Genomic DNA, 21,712 nt, shown 5'->3' on the forward strand with positions numbered 1-21,712 from the left:
ATTCCTTATCGACCAATCTAACGGTCCCCAGGGTGGATCTGGGCTGTGGCGGTGATAGGATTCCTCACCCCAGAGAGGATGGGAGTCAGGCTCCGGCACTGAGCCAACCAGGGAAATGGAACAGGGCTCAGGGCTAGGGCTCAGGGGCCCAAAGCCAAGGGCCTCATAAGCTCCCAGGGCAAGTTCTGTCCAAGCAGATGGAGCTGGTGTGGACTGCTGCCTCCATCCCATCTCATAACCGGAGAGTTACGGAAAGTGTCCCTGATAGCAGGTGCAGGACGCAGGTGTGGGTCGTGTGGCTGGATCCCCGTGTGCCTGGCTCCGTTGCAGGTGCTCTGTGGATGTTAACCCACTGGGTCATCATGTCCGGTCTGTTGCTGGGGGCTGAACTGTGTCCCCCTGCAAATCCACATGTGGAGGCCTTCGCTCTCGAGTTCTGTATTTGGAGCTTGGGCTTTTAGGAGGTAAAGTGAAATGCGGCCCTAAGTATGGGGCTCTGATGTGATGGGATTCGTGCCCTTATAAGAAGAGACGCCAGGGGCGCCTGGGTGGACAGTCGGCTCAGCATCCACCTCTTGGTTTTGGCTGGGGTCGTGATCTCATGGTCATGAGATCAAGCCCCGTGTGGGCTCTAGGATCAGCTCGGAGTCTGCCCAAGATTCTCTCTCACTCTGGCCTTCCCCTCCACATGCTCTCTCTCTCAAACAAATAAACACGTCTTTTTTTTTTTTTTTTTTAGATTTTTATTTGTAAGAGAGAGAGAAAGAGACAAGTAGACAGAGGGAGATGCAGGCTCCCTGCTGAGCAAGGAGCCCGATGTGGGACTTGGGGATCCCCGATGTGGGACTTGGGGATCGTGAACTGAGCCGAAGGCAGCTGCCCAGCGGACTGAGCCACTCAGGTGTCCCCAGATAAATACATGTTCAAAAAAGGAGAGACCCCAGAGATCTTGCTCAGAGCTCCCGCTCTGCTGGATGAGAACACAGAAGGTGTCTGCAAACCACGAGGAGAGCTCTCACCAGAAACCACAGCAGTTGGTGCCCTGGTCGCCGGCTTCCAGCTTCCAGAACCGCGAGTTATGGATGTCTGTTGTTGAAGCTGCCCTGTCTTTGGTACTGGGTTCTGGCAGCCCGAGCAGACACCTGTGATGGACAGGCTCTGGGCAGGAGGGGGCGGAGCCAGTGGACACAGACAGCCTGGCAGCTCCCCCACCCCCACCTCTTCCCCACACTGCATGGGGCATCCACCACCCGGGGTTTAGGCTTTGCAAGCAGAGCACCTGCACGGGCCTGGCACAGAGCAAGTCCTAAGGGACAGTGAGCTTTGTCGCTCAGCTCCACTGCACATGTCAGATAGGACACAAAGTGAAGGAGGGCTCAGGTAGAACCGCCCCCCACCCAGCGTGTGGCAGAGAGCACCTACAAAGACAGACTGGCCTGGCCTGGCCTGGTTCTCCAGGTGGGTGATGTGAGAAGCGAGCGGGACACAGGTGAGCGGGCCCCCACCCTTGGTGGCTAGGCCCTGCTGCTCTCTGGTGCTGGGGAGCTCCGTGGGCATGGTGACACTCAGTGGGAGGAGCCAGGTGGCAGCAGGGAAGGGGGGGCGGTTGGGGGAAAATGCCTGGGCCAGCCCCTGCCTGGATGTGGCTGCTGGAAGAAGACGTGGGGGTGCTCCTGGGAGTCCAGCCAAGGACGAGATTTCATGGCACCACCTCCAAGAGGAAGAAATAGTCGTTTCCACGTGAACTGTGCACCTTGAGCAACCACCATTTTCCAGACGGCACTGGGCCGGTTGGAGCCCACAGCGACTAGCCTTGCTACCAGAATATCCAAGGGAACCACACTCCGAACACAGATGAAGCCCGTCACACTGCAGTCTTGCCCTAATAGGAAATGTCTGCTGGTGAGTTCTCCCCAGAGTCTGCCTTGGCATCTGGCCCAGGGCTGAGTCTTGCCCGCCCCAGCTCCAGTGTGTGCTGCCCAGGGTTGCAAAGCCCCAGATCTAAGTCTTCCTGCACCTAATGAACCCTGTTCTGAGAAATCCGTGGGCCGCAGCGGTGGCTCTGTCTGGCCCTGTCATTCCCTCCTTGGCTCAGCAATCAGGCAAGCACCAGGAGGAGCACTCCTCTCCCAGTGCCTCCCTGGCAGGGGGATGGATGGCTTGTCCTGACAGCAGGGCTCAGAAGGACCTCATTAAAGGTGGGAGACACACTGTCTCCTGGAGCTGCTGGCTGGGGTGGCTGCAGAACACAGTTAGAGGGACACGGCTGGCAGGGTGTGTCCTGGGGTCCCCGCCCGGGGTGCTCCCCCCCAGGCAGCCAGGAGCCCAGATTTGACCTGTACACTCTCCGTTCCTATGCATTAGACCTCCTTAATCAGTTTGGCATGCTGGTCAGGGAGGAGAAGGGGATTCTGCCGCGACTCCAGAAGCTGCGGGAGAAGGGAGTTCAGTCGTGGGGACATAGTGCGTGAGCAAGGCTCCCGCTGGCTGCTGCGTGGGGTGTGATCATCGGGTCCAGACCCGCCTCTCCCTAAGATTCCTGGTCATCGCTGAGTCAGCGGACGTCCCCAGGGGACGTTTCTTACTGTAAAGTACGTAATGAGAAAGTACCGAGGTCAACATTTTCCAGTGTCCAACTGGTGGCCTCGAGCACAGCACTGTGCATTCATCACAGGGTGACTCTGAGCATCTGGTTGCCTGGGAGGCAGGAGGAGAGAGGGGGATTTTCTTCTGGTTAAGCACCCCAGGGCAGGCACTAGGCCGAAGGTGGGCATGCTCTCCCCCACGCTGCCTTGGCCACGTGTCTCGAAACCTCTCCTGTGAGCGACGGGTGCAGACGCAGACAGGGGACCCAGTGATCATTCATGCTCAGAGGAGGGCCAGGGGGAGGGGCTCTCTCTCTCCTTGTCCATCTGGATCAAGCCTTCCGGGACTGCCACAGCCCCCGGGGCACCAGCCTGAACTGAAAGCTGGCGCTGAGTGTCTGTAGCAGAGACCCAGAGAGCCCTGGCCCTTGGTGACCTGGTGATCTGCTTCCCAAGCCTGCTTCAGAACAACTCTGGACCTTTCATCGCTGGAGTTCATAAGTGCTTTGTCCCTGTTCAGCTAGTTTGGGTCGGCTCTGTGTCACTTCCAGCCCAAAGTAGCCTAAGAGAGAGCATCTGTAAGTGTCACAACCTTCCTTTCTGTGTCCTTGAGTTGCTCGTCTTTGGAAACAATGCACAGAAACGGGCAGTTTACCAATCACAACAATGACACACATCTGTTATTCATTGTAAACACAGATAACGTGGCACAAATGACCATTTTTGTTTGACTCATCAACCAGTTACACTGAATATAGACACTGCTATGCCTGGGACCTGGGGAGGGGGGAGGGGCTGTGTGCTGCATTCAGGAATGGCAGGTGCCTCTGTCCCCCTGCACCTGCTTTTCTGAGCCCCGTGGTGGTGGCCCAGGCTTGTCAGCAGGTGACGTGCTGAGTCTGAAATGCAGGGAGGGCCTGACTCCGTGCTGATCTCCCCTTTCGAGAGGAAGCTGATGATGCTGGAGGTTTCAGCAGCTCCCCAGCCTCCAGAACCCCTGGACGCCCATCCCTACCAGCGACGCACGAGGAAAGGAGCATAAGGGAGAACAGAACTGCCTTTGAACGCCATCGTCCTTGAAGGGGTGACTCACAAGTGGAATCGGTTCACATGTACGAGATGCACATTTATGGAGATGCTTTCGTCCCATGTCTCTTGGTCCCAGCGGGGCTGCTGCTGAGAGCAGGCTGAGCGCCCTCCGGGCCTCCGCTGTCTCCGTCAGCAGCTCCTAAGAATGAAAAGGCTAAATGGTTCCAAAAACGCACCCAAGGAAGGTGAAATTCATTTCTGGAAATGGCCAGAGACGTTTGCAGGCAAGTCTGGAGAACAAAGTGGCAATCAAGCCGACCAATCGGACTTCTGTCTGGGGGGACCTGCGACCACACCCCAAGTCGGCTTCCTGATGTGGGTCCCGCGGCCGCCGTGCCGGGTTCGAGTTCTGCCCTCACTGCCTGAGGGGCTGCTGTCTGTGCAGAGGGGCTTCTGGTATCTTCGGTGGTTTCTGGCATGTCACTGTGGGGGGCCAATGATTTGGCCCTGAAGTCTCGGGGAACTCTCGCCTGATTTGTGCTTGGGTCTGTTCGTGAGGATCAGGGCACATGGTCCCCATGTTGTTTGGTAGCCCTTCTGCACAGAGCTTTGGTGTCCTGTTGTCAGGCTGTCTGTGTCCCGAGGGCTTCTGTCCCTTCACGTCCCCATCCCAGACCCAGCCAGGCCTCTGGGAAGGGGAAGAAGCTACTTGCCCAACTGTGCCGCCCCAGAGAAGCAGGGTCATGCCCAGTCCAAACATCCCATGCACTGGATTCTGTGGGGCACCAGCAGTAAGAACACCCGTAAGAACGACCCCGGGTGTGGGGTGCTCTGAGAGGGGAAGAGATGGCCAAGGTCCTGCGTGATATGGCCGGGAGCCAGGATCATGGCTCCGCGTTCCTGCACCACGCGTCTCAAGGTCAGAGGGCGTGCAGGCAACTTGCTGGTCTTGGTGGAACCTCAGCCCGTGTCTCACCTGCAGGGACTGGGAAGTGTAGATCGGTCTCCTTGGCCTGAGTGACCATCAACTTCTCAGTGAGGGTGGGCCTCGCGGGCTTCTATGCCTGTACCTGCCACCCTGTACCGCAGAAGGGGAGGCCGGTGGGGGTCAGCGTGGGAGCTCAGGGAGCGCATGGCCCACCGGGTACTTGCCATGTGACGCCCGAGAAGAGGGCAGCTCGTGCAGTCCTGTAGTCCTGTAGACGCACGGATCTTCTGGTCTCAGCCGATGCTCTGGCAATCTTGTCCTTCGAGAAGCCTCACTAAAGGCCTGAGTCCCCTGGTGCCTGGGGTTTGGGGAAGAGGGATGCAAACCTAGGGTCTAGCACAATAGCAGCTGGCGTGCACACTTCTATGGGGTATGCGGTACTGGGTACTGTTCTGAGCACTGCACGTCCCCGAACGCTCAGGCCAACACAGAGAGCTGGAGGTTATTGCTCTCATTCTCAGCCGACCAAACCAAGCACAGAGAGGTTAAGTGACTTGTCCAAGGTCACACAGGACCCTGATAACGTGGCAGGGCAGGGCTCAAACCCGAGCAGTCCATGTTCAGAGTGGGTGTTCCTCTGGGCTGGACTGCCCCAGGGGGCTCGTAGCTGGTGCAGAGGGCCGGCTGTACCTTCTTGGAACCACCCTCCACGGTGCTGGTCGCACGAAGGGATTCTAGGAAATTCAGATTCATTAGGTGCTTGAGTATCTTTGATGCGCCAGTTCTTCTTGTAGGCAGCTGGCAGGGGGCGCTCGGAGAGGAACAGATAAGGCTTGTGCCCTGGGGAGAGCAGATCGGCGCATAAATAGCTCAAAGGGGTGATCTGAGCTGCGGGGGCTGGGTGGACTGTGGGCTACTGGGCTCCGAGCTGGAGCACGGAGCCCTCAGCGTGTGCAGCGGGAGGGGGTTATCAGAGGGGAGGATGGGGAGCACGGGGAGCCAGCTGGTGGGCGGGGGAAGAGGAAACCAGCAACTTCGGCTGGGAATTAGTGGCGGGGGTAGGTAGCAGGGCCCTCGGGGAGGAGTTGGGCTGATGGCCCACTGGCCCCCCACCCCGCTAGGTGAGTCCTTCCTGCATCAGCCAGGCCTAGTCCCTCGGTCTCTGAGAAGCTACAGTGGCCCAGAGCCTTTACCTGGACTTAGGAGTGTGTGTCCCCCCAATTCCCCGAAGCTGCCAGGATTTCTCTGGGATTCCACTGAAATCCCCCTGTTTGCCATTTCTAACTGCTGCCCACCCAGCTGCTCTCTACTCCTCCCCCCCACTTTCTTCGCATCTTCCCCGATGGGCATCGCCGCCCCAACCCCCTCCTGTGGCCCTTGGCCTGGTCCCCCCTGCAACCTCATTGGCCTGATGTCCACAGCTTCCTCTGGGAAACTGTGGTCCCGGGGCCCTGCCCTGGCCGGGTTCAGGTCCAAGCCGCCTGGATCTGGGGACAGAAGGCCTCTGTCAGGATAGCTGGTCATGATTCTGGGTCCTTTCTTGATGTAAATTTCCTGTTAAAAAGTAGGTTTATCAGATCTGTTCCGTTGTTTGCTTGTTAGGAAATCAGCAAGTGAAGCTTTTTTTCTTTCTTTATTATTTATTTAATAGAGATCACAAGTAGGCAGAGAGGCAGGCAGAGAGAGGGGGTGGGGAAGCAGGTTCCCTGCTGAACAGAGAACCCTGTGCGGTACTTGATCCCAGGACCCTGAGATCCTGACCTGAGCCAAAGGCAGAGGCTTAACCCACTGAGCCACCCAGGCGCCCTCAGCAAGTGAATCTTAAAAGGCTACCCCAAGCATGGCCCAGGGGACCCCTCTGGGGGAAACCAGATTAGGTTTATTTGGACCTTATTTTCTGGAAGGGTGTTCTCCAGGTGCAGTGTGGGTGCACCGGCAGAAGCCCCAGTCCTCAGCTTCTTCTTCCCCTTTCCCAGCGGCCACAGGTTTGGGGAAATGGGCCCTCTTGGTGCCTCAGTTGGAGTTGTTCCTAAGACTTTGTGGCTTAAAATCACGATTGTCCATGGAGAGGTGCCTCCCCAACCCCAAAGAACACCATAAAGCGGTTCCTCCTCGGTGGCTTAGTCCATCCCCATGCCTCCAGAAGGGTCTAGAAGGGTCTTCAGGGAGCCCCCCTGTCCTCCACAGCCTGTGGTCCATGCAGTCTGCTGCTCCCCAGCCAGCCTGTTGCCGCTTGAGGGAAGGAGGCTGGAGGGGGGGCGGGCAAGAAGACATCCAGCTCTGTGTCCGAAGTCACAGTGGCCCAGCATCCCTGTCCCAGGCTCCGGCCGGCGGTTGTGAGGGTCAAAGGCCATCTCCTGTGTGGCCCAGCAGCCCTGTGTTGGGAACGTCGGATGCTTCCAGGAGCCTCGCTTCCCTCTGTGAGTGTGCTCCCACGGCATGAGTGGCCACGGAAGGCCCACTTGGAGAAAGTCGTCCGAGCCCGATCCTGCGAGCTGCCGCAGGAAGCTTTCCCTGGCCTGGGAATGTGCACTCTACCCCGCTCTTCACCTCTCCACCCTGGCATGGCGCGCCTCGGGGAGGGAGCAGGTGCCTGCCAGGCGTGTGGGGAGTCCCCGGCTAGACAGAGAGTAGCCGAGCACAGGCCTCACGGGCCTCTTGTTGCTCTCCCGGCTTCTTCCCTACTCCTCTGGGAGGCCTGACACCAGGATGGTGGGGCCGCCCCCTCTGCCGCTGCCATCACAGGAGTCCTTTTCTAGCCTCTGCACGAGCCTCAGCGTCCTCCCGGTCGCGTGGCCTTCAGCAGGTTGAGCTCAGACTGTCTGTGCAGCCGAGACCCTGGCTTTTTCAGCTTGTTGGGGAAGGACGCCCTCTGACAGGGGTCTTCTTGGAAGGTCAGGGGCCTCTGCCACAGCCCCGGCATAGTCATACAGCATCATCCGTTTTCTCTCTCCCGTGACTGCTGTGTGGCCTTTTCCATGGCCACTGGGATGCCCTTGCTGGACTTGGCCCTTGATAGGTACCTGAAACTGTTTTAATGGAAGAGTGCACCTTGCTTTGAAACAAAAAGGACCAGCCGCCTGCAGCTCTCATGCGCTCCCTTGCTTGCCCACAAACGGGAGTGGTGTTGGGCAGTCCTGGGAACAGCATACACGCTACTATTAAAATTCCCTTAAAGTGCTTGCCTGGCTTGCTGTGTGACCCTCATTATCACTATTTTTCTGGCCACACAACGCCCTGGCATACGGGTAGGCACCGGGCCTCGGGCTCCATGAGGCCGACAGAGTGAAGACAGCATCACGGGCCGCAAACCACAATGATGACAGGCTTCGCTGGGATCTTTAGCTCATCTGACCCCCTGAATCCCTCCTTATCTCCAGGCTCTGCTCAGGCATCGCCCCCTGGGGAAGACTTTCCGGATGGAGCTGCGACCCACCTTGTGCACCCACATAGCCCTTGCTGAAGGCACACTGTGTTCTCAGGGCTACATGCACGATGTCAGCCTCAGGCCCGCCCCATGAGGCAGGTTGCAGATGGGGAAACTGAGGTCTGGACAAGTCTTGTCACTGGGCAAGGCCTCGTGATGTTCCAACGCTGGGGCCCCCTTTTGCAAGCTCGACAGCATTCCCCCTCTGCTCCTCTCTCGGGGACTGCCCACAAGGCCTTGTGTTCCTTGGCCAACTCGTCCCTCACTGCTTTGTGAGGTCCCTGAGGGCTGGGATGCTGCCTTTTTGTTCCCAGTTCTCGGCATCCAGCAGGTGCCTCATAAATGCCCCTGAACCCAAGGGAACCTGAATGGATGGAATGACTCAGAGAAGATTGTGAGGAAGAGCAGCTTTGTGCCCAGGAAGGCAGGTTTGAGCGGGTAAGGACACAGTGACTCCTCGCACAGGCTCAGTGCTGAGGACACAGTAGGTGCATCATAAATGGCTGATGTGACTTGGAGGTTTGAACGATAGACGGAGGCTCAGCTATGAGCCCGCAGGTCTTGGCCAAGCCCCCGTGGATAAAAGACTCCCACGAAGGCCACGGGTGGCTGCAGGTTGCGGGGATCCCTGCTCTCAGAGCCGCCTGTGGGTTCTTCATGTGGCAGGTTCTCCTGGCGTGGACCTCCAGGCGCCTGTGACCTTGGGCAAAGCCCCTCTCTGTTTTCAATCTCAGTGTCTGCCCATCCATGGAAATTTCATCTTGTCAGGCTGCAGATTGTGAGCAGACGGGAACGTGTTGTCCCTCCAGCGCCTGTCCTCGGGCTGCCCTTGCTCACCTGCCACCTGACTGACCAGCCATTACACCGATCCTGCTAGAGAGTAGGGAGGACACAGCCCAGCCACCAAGGGCCTCAGCGCCCTTGTCCCTGCACAGCCCCTTCTCCACCCCCTCCCTCACTGGCATTTGCACCCAGAATCTGCTGTGACCCAGCTCGGAGCTGGGGAACAGAGAATTCCATGCGGTTAAATTTCTGCTCAGGTGCAACACCCTGGGGAGAGATCAGGAGGCCTCCCCAGGCGCCCTGAGAGAGACCTGAGTGTCCAGTTCTGCTCTGCATCGATGTGGGGGTGTTGGCCACGGTGGAGAGCAGGGGAGCTTTGCCAACAAAGCACGGGGAGGCTGATGCAACCCAGGGCTATTAAAATTAATTATCAGCTCCTGTCAACCTAGCCTCCAGCAGGATAATCAGCCTGGTGTCGCAGTGGCGGCTCGGAGAAGGACAGAGGGAGCCGGCTTCATGTTCTCCGTCCCCTGTAAGAAGGACGACAGACTGGTCTGCGGCAGCCAAGGGGGCTCCGTGTGTTACTGCCTTTATGCCACAGGGCCTTTGCATTTGGGGATGCAGGGCCCACCCCCATGGCTACCATAGCCACTGAGAACTGTCATCCGCTGGGTCTCACCTGTAAGCCCCTGAGCCATCTGAAGGCTTCTGCCTGCATCCATTCCCCGAGCCCCTCAGTGTTCGCTGAGGCCCAGCGAAGCCTAGGCATCCGTGCCCCAAGCTGGTGCTTTCTGCCTCCAGGGTGGAAGGGGAGGGCCCTGGGTGTGGAGTAGCCGCTGAGACTACGGGTTGGGAGGCTCGTTCCCACTGTCCTCCACCTCCTCCCTGAGGAGGGACGCAGGGCCCATCTGTCCGCCCTCCATGAATTGTCTTCTTTGGAACCTGTGTTTGGAGAGAGTGAAGTCATTGTAAACTCACTTCCCGGTCTCGGAGTGATCAGAGATGGGTAGAAGGGTCAGTGGTTGCCGCTGACCGCAGGGGACAGCCTGGTCACCGCAGGGTGATGATGTCCTTCCAGCATGTGACTCATTGAGGAGTGTGCTGTCGGGTTGTGGGAGACCGTCCGCACACCCTTTTACCACTGGTCTCGGTCGAAGAGACAGACAGATTCATTCTCAGGAACTTTCAGTGTGGTGAGGAGGACAGGAGACCAGAACTGGCCGTGTTTTGCCCTCCGTTCCCCTGTCTCTGCTTTGCTACTTCCCCATCGGGCAGGTCGTGAGGCGCAGGCCAGTGCTGGGTCCACAGAACGCTTCCTGCCCCAGGACAAAGCCATCCCCACTGACCTCCGCAGCCTTGAACCCTGGCGACCGTCCTTTGGCTCCCTTCACCCTCCGCGACCCGCACTGGTCTGTTCAATGCCCCTGCCTCTCTGCTTCGCCCGCCTGGACACTTGCTTGTACTCAGCTCTGCCTACAAAATGGGCAACGCCTTCCTATAGCCCATGTGAACACAGGTGCCCCGGTCCTCCCCCTCCTGCCCCTTCCCGAGACCAGCCCCCAGGTGTGTGCATGATGGAAGGACGTGCAGAGAGCCCTGCAGGGGCCCGAGGCCTCATCTCCCGCAGCTCACGCGGCCTCACCGAGGCCAGTAAGCTTATGTTTAAACCACCCTTAACTTTCATCCAGAATCATGTGTGCACTTGTCGTCCTTCCCGCCTCCGGGGGGATTAGCTAACGTGATGACAAGCTGGGTGTTGTGGTGCGTTAGAATCTCGGGGGGGCTGGTACCCAGCTTCTTATGCCCTCCAAGGTCTGAGATTCAGAACGTCAGAGGGCTGAGTGTGACCCATGGGTGACCTTCTGTTCATCTTGTTCTGGCCCAGACTGGACGGCGGTCGGCCGCGAGACCTGTGTCCTAAGGTGTAGTGTCTCCTCCTAAATCGGCTGTGAAATTGGGGTGAGTTGTCCTGCACATCTCCCCCGAGTTCCCTGAGGCTCAAGGTCAGGGTCTGCCCAAAAACTGCTGCACTGCCAGCCCTCCCTGGGGGTTGATGAAGAGTGTGCAGGTGACGTGCAGCGCATTAGGGGGACAGCAGAGCCCGCTGCCTGCAACTGGGGGGCCACACCCCTCGAGACCCCTGTTCCAAACCCTGCACCTTCCACAGCTCCCACAGGAGTCATGTGAGAAGCTGAACCGGCTGGGGCCTTGTGAAGGAGGTTTCCAGAACCCCAGCCCTACCCACCCCACCTCCGAGCTCTGTCCCAATGGGGCAGAGCGGCCCCTCCTGCTGGGAGACCAGCAGGTGCTCCAGGGAGGTTTTTCTTCTAGGGCGGGAGCTCCAGGGGGTAGAGGTGGACGGATCCTTGGCCTCCCCACTGCCCGTCCCTGGGGCCCAAGCTCTGAGCTCCTTGGGGATGCTACCGGCCCAGCCACCTCAGGGGAGCAGTGGTGGCCAGAGGGGGTTGGTTCCAAAGCCCAGGAGCATCTTTGCTGTGAGTCTGTGTATGTGTTGGGGGGGGGGTCCTTCTCAGGCCCTTCTTCTGTGGCATCACAGCAGGACATGTGTGCGAGGCTCACGTCCACGTCAAAGCTCCCGGTGCTGGAGACCGTGCTGGTGTCACCCGCCTTGTGCCCGGTGGTGGTGGCCTGGCCTTGCTCTTCCCCCCGGAGAAGTGTGCCCTGGGCCCAGTCCCTTGCCCCAAGACTGTGCTCCGGGGGATGATCTCCCCGACTCAGCCCTGTGCGGTGGGTGTCGCCGTTGGGCAGCGCGAAGGGCCAGAATGGCACCTGGGGCTCCTGAGAGGGGGTGTGACTCTGGTTCTGTATCTCTGAAGCCCCCTCCCCTTAAACCAGACAGTATGTGAGAGTCAGATGGGGTGGGCTTTCTTGCTTTAAACCAGGAATTCCTGGGTTGATCCCTGTGCCTTTGGGGGTCTGGGATGTGGGGCCCGAGACCTGCATTTTTAGAAACCCCAGTTCATCCTGATGCACAGATTGGTTTGGAAAACAGCGGTAGGCCCCCTGCCCCACCCATCAGACCCTCATCCTCCGGAGGCTGGGACCCCCTCCCCGCCCCCCCCCCCAACTCAGCGACTTCCTTAGGCTTCTCGCTTGTACTCTTTTTTTTTTTGGAAAGTCGTCCTCACCCTGTCCTGGAATCCACACACCTCATTGTCTCCCTCTGACCTCCTCCTTCCACCTTGGCACCCTTTCAGAACCCCCGCTGAGGCCACTCCTGGCCTGATGCACTCTGGCTCCCACCCCCGTCCCTGCCACTGGCCGTCTCTGCGGAAGGGCTCAGTCCCTGGCTTCTCTTCCCTGAGTCGGCCTCCTGTGTCCGGGACCTCAAGCCTCACCCCTCTGACCGGTTCCTGCGCCTTCGTGCCCTTGTCCCTTCTACCCTCTCTGTCCTTGCTCACCCAAAGATCTTGATGTCCCCTGGGCTCTGGCCTTGACCTTTCTTCCTTGAATTCTGTGCCCTCCTGGGTGATTTCCACCGTCTGCAGCCCACCCTCCCAAGCTGCCGTTCACGCTCTCCTGGCCCATGATCCCTGGGTTCCCCCCATATCTTGGCTCCACCTTTAGGGTGTCGTGGGGGAAACCAGGAGCCCGCAGCTGTCAGGGCCCCCTCCCCGCACCTTCTGCGTCCTGCCGCCGGCTGCCCAGTCCTGGGGACACTACCTGCTCTAACTCCTTGGGCTCCTTCCGACCTCGTTCCCCGCCGCCACTCCTCCCTTCCCACCTCTGACTTGTCATGGGATCTTGGCCGTGCCTCTCTTCCCAGCCTCATGCCTCAGCCGTCCCTCCTCTTGGGAGTCACAGCATTTGTTCTAAAATTAAAACCCGATCGTGTAATTTCCCCCATTGAACCCCATCCCAGGAGCGGCCGTCGCCTGGAGAGGGAAGCCTGACTCCATAGCAAGGCCCTTGGGCAGCCTTTCCGGTGTGACCATGGCCCACCTTGGCCCCATTCTTTTAATTGATGAAGGTGGTTTATTTTTCTTTATTATATATTTACTAATTTGTTAGAGAGGAGGAGGGGCAGAAGGAGGGAGAATCCTGAGCAGGCTCTATATGCAGCTTCGAGCCCGATGCGGGACTTGATCTCACAACCCTGGAATCACAACCTGAGCCAAAATCAAGTCAGACGCTTCATCGACTGAGCCACCCACACACCCCAATTTATTATTATTATTATTATTATTATTATTTTTACCAAAGCAGGAGCCAGCCTTGTTTTTCTCCCTCCCCTCCATGTGCCCAGCTGCCCTGTGCTGCCCTCTCGGCCACCGGACAGACTCGCTGGGTCGTGTCTGGGATCCTCTCCCTGTCTTTCTTCCCTGGACCATCTCCGTCTGCTTCCAGACCTTTCCCCACCATCACGTACTCCTCTGTGAAATTCTCCCCGAAACAACCAAGCAGAATTTGTCACTGTTCCTTTCATGGCTCTGGGATGCCCGCCGGAGCCCAAGCTCCTGAGCTGGGGGTGCCCCACCCCCCGCAACCTGCCTGATCGGGCTCTGTCCTGGACCTGGCATGGGCACAAGGTTGGTGCTCACTGGGGTAAATTAGAACTAACACGGGCTGGCCAGGGCTCTTTATTTAGCGGGTAAGACTCATTTGAAACAATTAACACCTCTTCACATGCAAATGGGCTAAAATCATTCTTTAAATTTACTGCTGAAAAAATTAAAATGATGTTTTTATAGTATAAACCCATCCATTCAGGCCTGACTTTCTGTGACACGTGTAATCTTATACAGCAAAAGGGAGCTGTTACCAGCATTTCCTACTTAGTGAAATTATTGATCCTAATTAATATTAATTGATGATTAATTTATCAAAGTGAATGCAGCTGCTGGTAACATCTGTACACATACATGTTGTACAAATCGCTCAGGGTGCGAGGTGCTCGTGTTTCTGTGCACGTCCCAGAGTTACCCTGAGCATGTCCATGTGTGCGAAGGAAAGGGGTGACCAGAGTTCCCCGCTCACACCTGTAAGTTGCCCCCTTTCTTTCCCTCCCTCCCTTCATTTTCTTTCTTCCTTCCCTCCCTCCCTTCCTTCCTTCCAAAGATTTTATGTATTTGAGGGACAGTGAGCAGGAGGGAGAGGGAGAGAGAATTTGAAGCAGACTCTGCTGAGCTCCGAGCCCGAGGTGGGGCTCGATCCCACGACGGTGAGATCACAACCTGAGTTGAAACTAACAGTCAGACGCTCAACCAACCGAGCCACCCAGGCGCCCCGAGTTTGTCTCCTCTTTCGAACACACCGTGGGCAGGCCTGTCTCCTCCCAGCAGACGGGCCTGGGTCTTTGCTGGCATCGCCATGTTGCGAAGCGCCGTGTGTCCACAGAGCGGCGGGTGCGTCGAGCTGTCCTCTCCCCCCTCGGCGGGGACAGGTGCGTGTAGACGCCCGGGGCCCTCTATTCAGTTTGGGGATTCTGGTGAGGGTCCGTCTTTTGACAGCTGACGGACCAGATGGCTTTGTAACTGAGAGCTCGGAGCTCAGGGATGGAGTTTCTCAGGCCCCCAGCGTCCGTCTACGCAGCAGGCTGAGCCGTAGCCTGACCCGCAGAGATGGGCACTTCATGTGGCTCAGCCGAACGGGCGCGGGCAGGCAGGCTGGCGTTCAGCCACAGGTCGGGGCCCCGCTGCTCCATGGCCTCCCAAGGACGACTCTGGCCACAGGAGGTAGAGGTCCTCAGGGGTCTTTTGAAAGTCATAAAGGATGATGTTTCTTTACTTACGTATTTCATTTTTTTTTTTATTGTGGTAACATGCGCGTAATAAGAAACGGGCATGAGGTCCACTTGCCCTGTCCAGCTGCCACCTTCAACATCCATCTCCAGAATAACTTTGCCTTGCGAAACGGAAACTCTGTCCCCATGAAAGTCTAGGTGCCCATCCCCTGCTCCCAGCCCCTGGCTGTCACCCTCCTACTGTCTGTCCCTATGAATGCGACCCCTCGGGCGCCTCACATAGATGGAATCATGAAGTATCGTTTTTTGTGACTGGCTTCTTTCCCTTGGCATAATGTCCTCAAGGGTCATCCTGGCAGTAGCAGGAGTCAGGATCTCCTTCCTTTTGTGGGCTGAAGAACATTCCGGTGTGTGTATACACCATCTTTTGTTCATCCTCTCATCCACCTGTCGGCACTCGGGGTGCTCTCACGCTTTCTGTTTTCACAGACCCGGAAGTGAAACTGCCGGGCTAGCTGGGGATTCTATTTTTGAGTTTTTGAGGACCCTCCATATGTTCTCCGCAGCAGCTGAACTAATTTTCCTTATTTTTTAGTGTAAGGGTCCAACATCCTGGCAGAAAAGCGTTCAGGCTGCTACACCAGACAGATCTGCATCTAGACCAAGGCTGGGCAGTGCGGCCCCATCATTCAGCCTCGCTCAGTCCGGGGCCACCCAACTTGTCACTTGTTTTTTTAGTTTCTCCTTTTTAATGGTGTCAATCCTCGTCCATCTCATTTCCCAGCACGCACGAGATCAGCAGAGGCAAAGGACGGAGGTACACGCTTCCCAAGGGGCCCCAAGTCTCCTGTTTCCTCCCGTGTTCACTCCCAAGCCCTGAGTCCATGTTCTGTCCTTCCCCAGCTGCTGCTGGCTCATCCCTGACCCTTCCAACCCACTCAGCATGCTGCTGGCATGTCGTCTTCAGTCACTTCTTCTGTCATGTCTCTCTCTGGCTCCAAACACTGCCAGAGCTCCATTTCCCCCAGCTTAGGGGCGTGCACCTTCTTTGGGCTTTCAGAGCCCCTGGCTAGTGCCCCAGCAGCCTGCCACCCCTGCCCAGGTCACCGGTCCTACCCTCACAGCAACCTCCCTCTCCCCAGGGGAGGAGGCTGGGTTCAATATCATCTCCATCATCCCCACCTCTGTAAACTGGGGCGTACCCCTAGCCCCCTTCCTCCTCCGTCAGGTGGGGATAAGGAGCTTCCTCACTCATCTGGGGGTTCCGCAGGGCAGGCACCGGGTCAGGCGTCTGGATGAGCCGCTGAGAGACCCCAGCCAGCCACAGCCCCCAGGAAGGAAGGTCCAGCCCTGCTTTGCGCCACTGGCCCAACTGTCCGTGGGTGTGAGAGGAGAACCACCTTCTCCCAAGTCTCCCCGCTCTGTGCCGGTAACAGGGAAGGGCCGCTTCCTCCATGGTTCTCACACTTGAGTGGGCATTTGCGTGGAGGGGGGAACTTTCCTAGAAATGCGGATTCTTGCCCCCCACCCCGCTTCCCGCCCGGTGATCTAAATTTGGATTAGGTGGGACTTGGGCATCTGCATTGTTTTCAGCTTTCCTGAGAAATCGTTGAGACCTATCATGGTGCGAGGTTGAGGCGTGCAGCGTGATGGTTTTGCTGACGTCTGCAGTGAAGTGATCAGCACAGGAGGCTCCACTAGCATCCAGTTGCTCCTACAGATACGACACAAAGACACAAAGCCCTTGTCTCCATGTGGCGAGAACTCAGGAGTTTTCTGTCCCTCCAAGTCCCACAGCAGGGTTGGCTACGAGACACCCCCCTGGTGCTTCCTTCCCTTGCACTTGGGGTTTAGACCCTCTGACCACCCCCCCAGCTCTCCCACCCCCCTATAACCACACGTCTGACCTTTTTTCCTGACTTTGTTGTTTTGTTTGAGATCCCACGTATCAGTGAGATCCTGCAGTGTTTGCCTTTCTCCGTCTGGCTTATCTCACCTTAGTGAGATGAAGGCATCATGTTGTCACGGGTGGTAGGGTTCCCTCGGTTTTCATGGCTGAATGATATTCCATTGTGCACACATGCACCACGATGTCTCTATCCATCCCTCCATCCGTAGACATGACTTCGCTACTATAAATAATGCTGCAGTGAACTTGGGGAGCGGATATCTCTTTTTTTTTTTTTTAAAGATTTTATTTATTTATTTGACAGACAGAGATCACAGGTAGGCAAGAGAGGCAGGCAGGGAGAGAGAGGAGGAAGCAGGCTCTCTGCGGAGCTGAGAGCCCGATGTGGGGCTCGATCCCAGGACCCTGGGATCATGACCTGAGCCGAAGGCAGAGGCTTTAACCTACTGAGCCACCCAGGCGCCCCATCGGATATCTCTTTGAATTAATGTTTTCATTTTCCCCAGAATGGGATTGCTGGACCATATGGTCGTTGTATGTTTCATTTTTTGAGGACCCTCCATCCTGTAAATGGCTGCACCCATTTACAATCCCAGCAGCAGAGCACGAGGGTTCCTTTTCCCCCGCATCCTCGACAACACTGGGTATCTCTCATCTGTGTCTTTTGATCGTGGCCATTCTGACGGGTGGGAGGTAACATCTCGTTGTTGGTTTTGACTAGAATTTCCCTGAGCATCTTCTCATGTGTCTGTTGGCCGTCTGGGTGTCTTCTTTGGAGAAGCGTCTGTTCAGGTCCTTTGCCCATGTTTTAATTGGGTGGTTTTTCTGCTACTGAGTTGGATGAATTCTCTCTGTATTTTGGAGATTAACCCGTTATCAAACACACGGTTTGCAGGTATTTTCTCCCATTCCACAGGTTGTCTTTTCACTCTGTGGATGGTTTCCTTTGCTCTGCAGAAGTTTTGAGCTTGATGTTGTCCCACACATTTATTTTTTGCTTCAGTTGCTTGAACTTTAGGTGTCACATCCAAGGAACCATCACTAGGACCCACAGTGGGGGAGCTTTGTGTCTGTGTTTCCTTCCAGAAATTCCATGGTTTCGGGTCTTACAGTTAAGTCTTTGATCCATGTCGGGTTAATTTTTGTGAGTGGTGTGAGGTAGGGGTCCAGCTCCATTGTTTCCCATGTGAATATCCAGTTATCCCGGCACCACTGATCAAGAGACCATCTTCTCTCCTGTTCCTCATCCTTGTCAAAGACTAGTTGATTGTACATCCCTGGGTTTATTTCCAGGCTCTCAGTTCTGTTCCAATGGTCTGTTTTTTTGCCAATACAATATTCGTTTGCTTTTTTTTTTTTTTTAAGATTTTTAAATTATTTATTTGACAGAGATCACAAGTAGGCAGAGAGGAAGGCAGAGAGAGAGAGGAGGAAGCAGGCTCCCTGCTGAGCAGAGAGCCTGATGCGGGACTCGATCCCAGGACCCTGAGATCATGACCTGAGCCGAAGACAGCGGCTTAACCACTGAGCCACCCAGGTGCCCTTGTTTGCTTTTTGTAGCTCTCTGTTTATCTTTTAAAAAAATTATTTATTTGAGAGAGAGAGAGAGATCGAGCATGCACAGGAGCTCTTCTGGACAGATGGGGCTGTCTCATCCATTGTCTGGGTGAGGGTAGGAGGCTGCTCCGGGCAACTCTCACTTCCCCAGACTCTCCATTTGGGAGGGGCCAGGAGCTACCCTCAGCCTCGGCCAGGAATTCATCCCCCTGCCTCTGTGGACCAGAGAGACCGTCCACAGCAGGCACAGGCTTTGCCCTGGGGGTAATCAGCTTGCCTACCTGCCTCGGCACATGTTCCTTCCTGCCCTCTGGTCACACGTGGCTGGAAGACCCTCTCTGGGAGACCGTCCCTGGGTGTCCACTGTCTGGAGATTAGGGTGGGGAGCCAGTGGCCTAGAGGGTGAGAACCTGTAAAGGAGGTGGTTGGGGGATGGGCTCTGGACTGGGGGTGTCAAGTGCTAGCTCTAGGGACAGTCTGTCCAGGAGCAGCATGGGAGACTGGTATGGATGGGGGGGGGAGCAGACTAGCTTTTCTGCAGGCTGGCCACAGGGCTCAGAGCCCACGGAGGAGAGAGCCTGGCTCCAGGAAGATGTCACTAAGTGCAGGGACATGTGTCCCTAGCACGTGCAGGGATCTGGGAAGTCCTACTGGCTAAGGGACCTGGACTCACCTGCTACGTCGCTTTGTGGCTTGTGGATTTTCAGCAAATCTTGGGCCCCCTTTCCCTCCCCTTGCAGATCTGGGGTGTCTAGGGGAACCCCGTCAGAGATGGGTCTCTAAACACGGACACCGGCCTGTGCCTTCTCCACCCTGCAGGAACCTGGGGTCTCTGCTCCTGTCCCTTTGCAATTAGTGAGTGTTCTGGGGGTCACTTCCTGAATTTGCCTCTGTGGGTGGCTTCCGTGTCACCCCAGGGACTCTGGTTCCTACCTCCCAGCTGCTAGACCTTCACAACTTCTGCCACACAAGGTGGATGTCCTTTCCCCAGGCTGTTCACTGTATTCACAGGGGGCTGCACGGTGGCTCCCTTGTGGCAGGGACGGCTTATCATGGCCCCAGGACTGTGCTGGGCCTCAGGACTATGCTGGGCCTGGGCCCACACATCCCGGGGCTGGTGCCTCGGCTCCCGCAGCATGGGGACCAGAGGCGAGCTGGGTCTGAGTGGGAAGGTACTGGACACAGGCCACCCCTCTCCTAGCTCCCTGGGGGTGGCGTTGGATAGCAGGGCCTCCAGCTGGCCGGGAGCATGCGTGTGGCTCTTGCCCCCAGTGCACTCAGAAGGCTGTCCCCTCCGGTGTCTCACAGGCACGTTTGTCTCGGCCTTCGCGGTGCTGTGTGGAGCCCGCACTGACCTCCCGGACAGGCACGTATGCTGTGTCTTCTGGCTCAACATCGCAGCGGCCCTCATCCAGACCCTCACGGCCATCGTCATGGTGGGCTGGATCATGAGCATCTTCTGGGGCATGGACATGGTCATCCTCGCCAGTGAGTAGCCACCCATGCGTCCGGGGGCTGGGCTGGAGGAGGGGCTGGTGCTGGATGGTCTGGGCCATGTGGTCTCGCCGGGGGGAGCACCTTGCCGGGAGGTCTCCTCCTCCCTGGGGCCGGGCGCTTAGGAAGGCGCACCTGTGTGCTGGTTACGGGAGTCTGCAGCTGCCTGGCAGAGGGGACCCTTCCCCTGTCCCTGACCCTGACCCCCCGCATGCCCAGCCCCATGCCTGCAGGGAGTCCTGAGCCCGAGGGTGTGAACGAGACAGGATGGAGCTTCTGACCAGCTCAAACACCTTGGACATCCTCCTTGTTGAGGGAACAGCCCCAGACCACCTTGGGTAGCCGGGGTGCGGTCCGTGTGCCTGGTGGTCCCAGTTTCCAGAAAGAAGGAGAACCCACGTGGCCTCCCTGCCCACGGGAAGTCCTGTAACTATGGGTTGTTGTGCTGTTGTGTTTGGTTTTTATAGCCAGACAGTACGGTTTTCTCCTTCCTTTGACCTAAGTGTGGCTCCTTCTTGAGGGGACCTTCACCCATCATTTAGTACAAACTTGAGTCAGACACAAAACTGTTTTGAGAAAGTGCCTGACGTTACAGAGCTCACCGGATGGACATAACATCTGTGAAGTAACCTTGAGCTCTTAGAGCAGACACTGTACGTGGCCGGTGTTTTCACATGTTCTGTCCACGCCACCGTGGACTCCCATGGACAGGGACCGCATCCCCTCAGGCACCGTGTTGCCCTCTCTTCATGCCCCAGGGACCCCCTGGTGTCCTGTGCAACAAAGCCCCTCCTGGGCTGGCCTGTCAGTGCCAGAGGGTGGATGTGAGTTATGGGGAATGAGCTAGAACAATCTAGAATGACCCGTAGCTGACTCCCTCTGGTTTCAGGGTCCTCTGGGGAGGCAGGGCACACACAGCTGCCAGGCCAGGCCAAGCCTCCGGTCAGTGACCAGTCAAGCCACGGGCCAGAAAAAATTGCAGGTCCCAGAGCCCAACTGGGGTCCCCTGGAGCCAGTTGGTTGGGCAGACTGGCCACCTGGAAGCAGGACATCCAGCAAGAGAGGTCCGAGAGGCAGTGGCAGACCCTGGGAGGTGGGGGCCAGCCAGAAGAACAGGAGGGGACCAGCAGGCCTGGCCAGAGCTCCGGGGGTGGGTGGGTTGGCCCCGGGGAGGGCTAGGCTGCAGAGGGCTGCTCTCCGGGCAGGCACAGGAAGGCTCTCAGGGAGGACCGGTACTCTGGGAGGGGAACAGGCAGAAGAGTCAGAGACCCAGGCAGGCCCGCCATGGGCGCCTCGCCCTGTGCCCGGGAACAGGGACTGTAGAGCCCGAAGCTTCCCCCGGGGCCTGTGCGATGGCCCACTGGCTCCTGACCCTTTCCCATTTGGGACCTGGGGGCCTTGCTGTGGGACACGTCCTCAGCCGTAGTCGGAAGGCCTGACCCCGAACGAGGCCTGACCCCTTTGACGGCTTCCTCCTGCGTGACCCCATTGTCTGGCCAGGTGCTTGGGCACCTGAAGGAGGAGACTTTCCCCTCAAGTAGAATGCACCTGCGTCACCCAGCTCCCTTTCAGTGAATGGGTGCCTTGTTCCTAGAGCTTTCTGGTTGTTTTTATCTTGGTCTCCCTTAAAACCCAGGGGTTTTAAACACCACAGGGTCTGTGTCTTAAAGATAACTGGAAGGGCCCCCTGATCAGATCCTAGACTAGGAAGCATGGACCCTGATGAGTCAGATGGGGCCTCTTCCTCTTCCTCTCTTTGCATCACCCCAGACTGTGGGCTCAGCCAGAAAGTCTGGCCCTGTGGCTGGCACTGAGAGTGCAGCCGGGATGCTTGGTGTGAGAAGCCGGGTTCCCACCCCGCCCCGGGGCCCCGGGCCCTTGCTGTGGCCACTCAGCTTCTTGGATGTCTGCACGCTGGCCCCGGGGATGCTGGTTTTTGCGCCAGACTTTTCAGACTTGGCTGCAGGAGAAAACCCACCACACCTCACCCCTGCCCACTGGCTATGCCGCCTGCCGGACTCAGCCACCTATCTTGGCAGGGGTGACTCGTTCCAGAAAGCAAACCTGCCCCGGAAGGATGTGTAATCACTGCTGTTGAGAGGCGGCTGCAGGCTGGGGGTGGCTCCAAGGGACGGCGGAGCACACAGGTCCTGCGGGGGATGGTGACTTTGCCAGGAGGTCCCATAAGGGACTCATCTGTCCTAACTGATAGTTGGATGAGGGCCGTTCTTTCTGGGTCCACTCCAGCCCCTTGCTGCAAAAATGAAGGAAACCTCTTAGCTGGAACAGTAGAGGA

General features: G+C 57.4%; 1 protein-coding gene and 1 non-coding gene across 3 annotated transcripts in view; one reads left to right on the top strand and one right to left on the bottom strand.

Moving 5' to 3' along the window:
* The window catches only part of STUM (stum, mechanosensory transduction mediator homolog), a 55,077-nt gene that overhangs the window by 25,649 nt on the left and 7,716 nt on the right, over positions 1-21,712 (top strand). For both annotated transcript variants that reach the window (XM_045069607.1, XM_045069608.1), the window contains exon 2: positions 19,231-19,410. In XM_045069607.1, coding sequence (XP_044925542.1) covers positions 19,231-19,410 — 180 coding nt within the window. The remainder of the gene's footprint in view (positions 1-19,230; positions 19,411-21,712) is intronic.
* Positions 13,906-13,996, bottom strand: TRNAN-GUU. Its single transcript is given in 2 exon segments — positions 13,906-13,952; positions 13,960-13,996. It is a non-coding gene; the product is annotated as a tRNA-Asn (tRNA).

The sequence above is a fragment of the Mustela putorius genome, unplaced genomic scaffold (assembly GCF_011764305.1).
Source record: "Mustela putorius furo isolate JIRA1106 unplaced genomic scaffold, ASM1176430v1.1 tig00003942_pilon_pilon_pilon, whole genome shotgun sequence".
NCBI classification, from domain to species: Eukaryota; Metazoa; Chordata; class Mammalia; order Carnivora; family Mustelidae; genus Mustela; species Mustela putorius.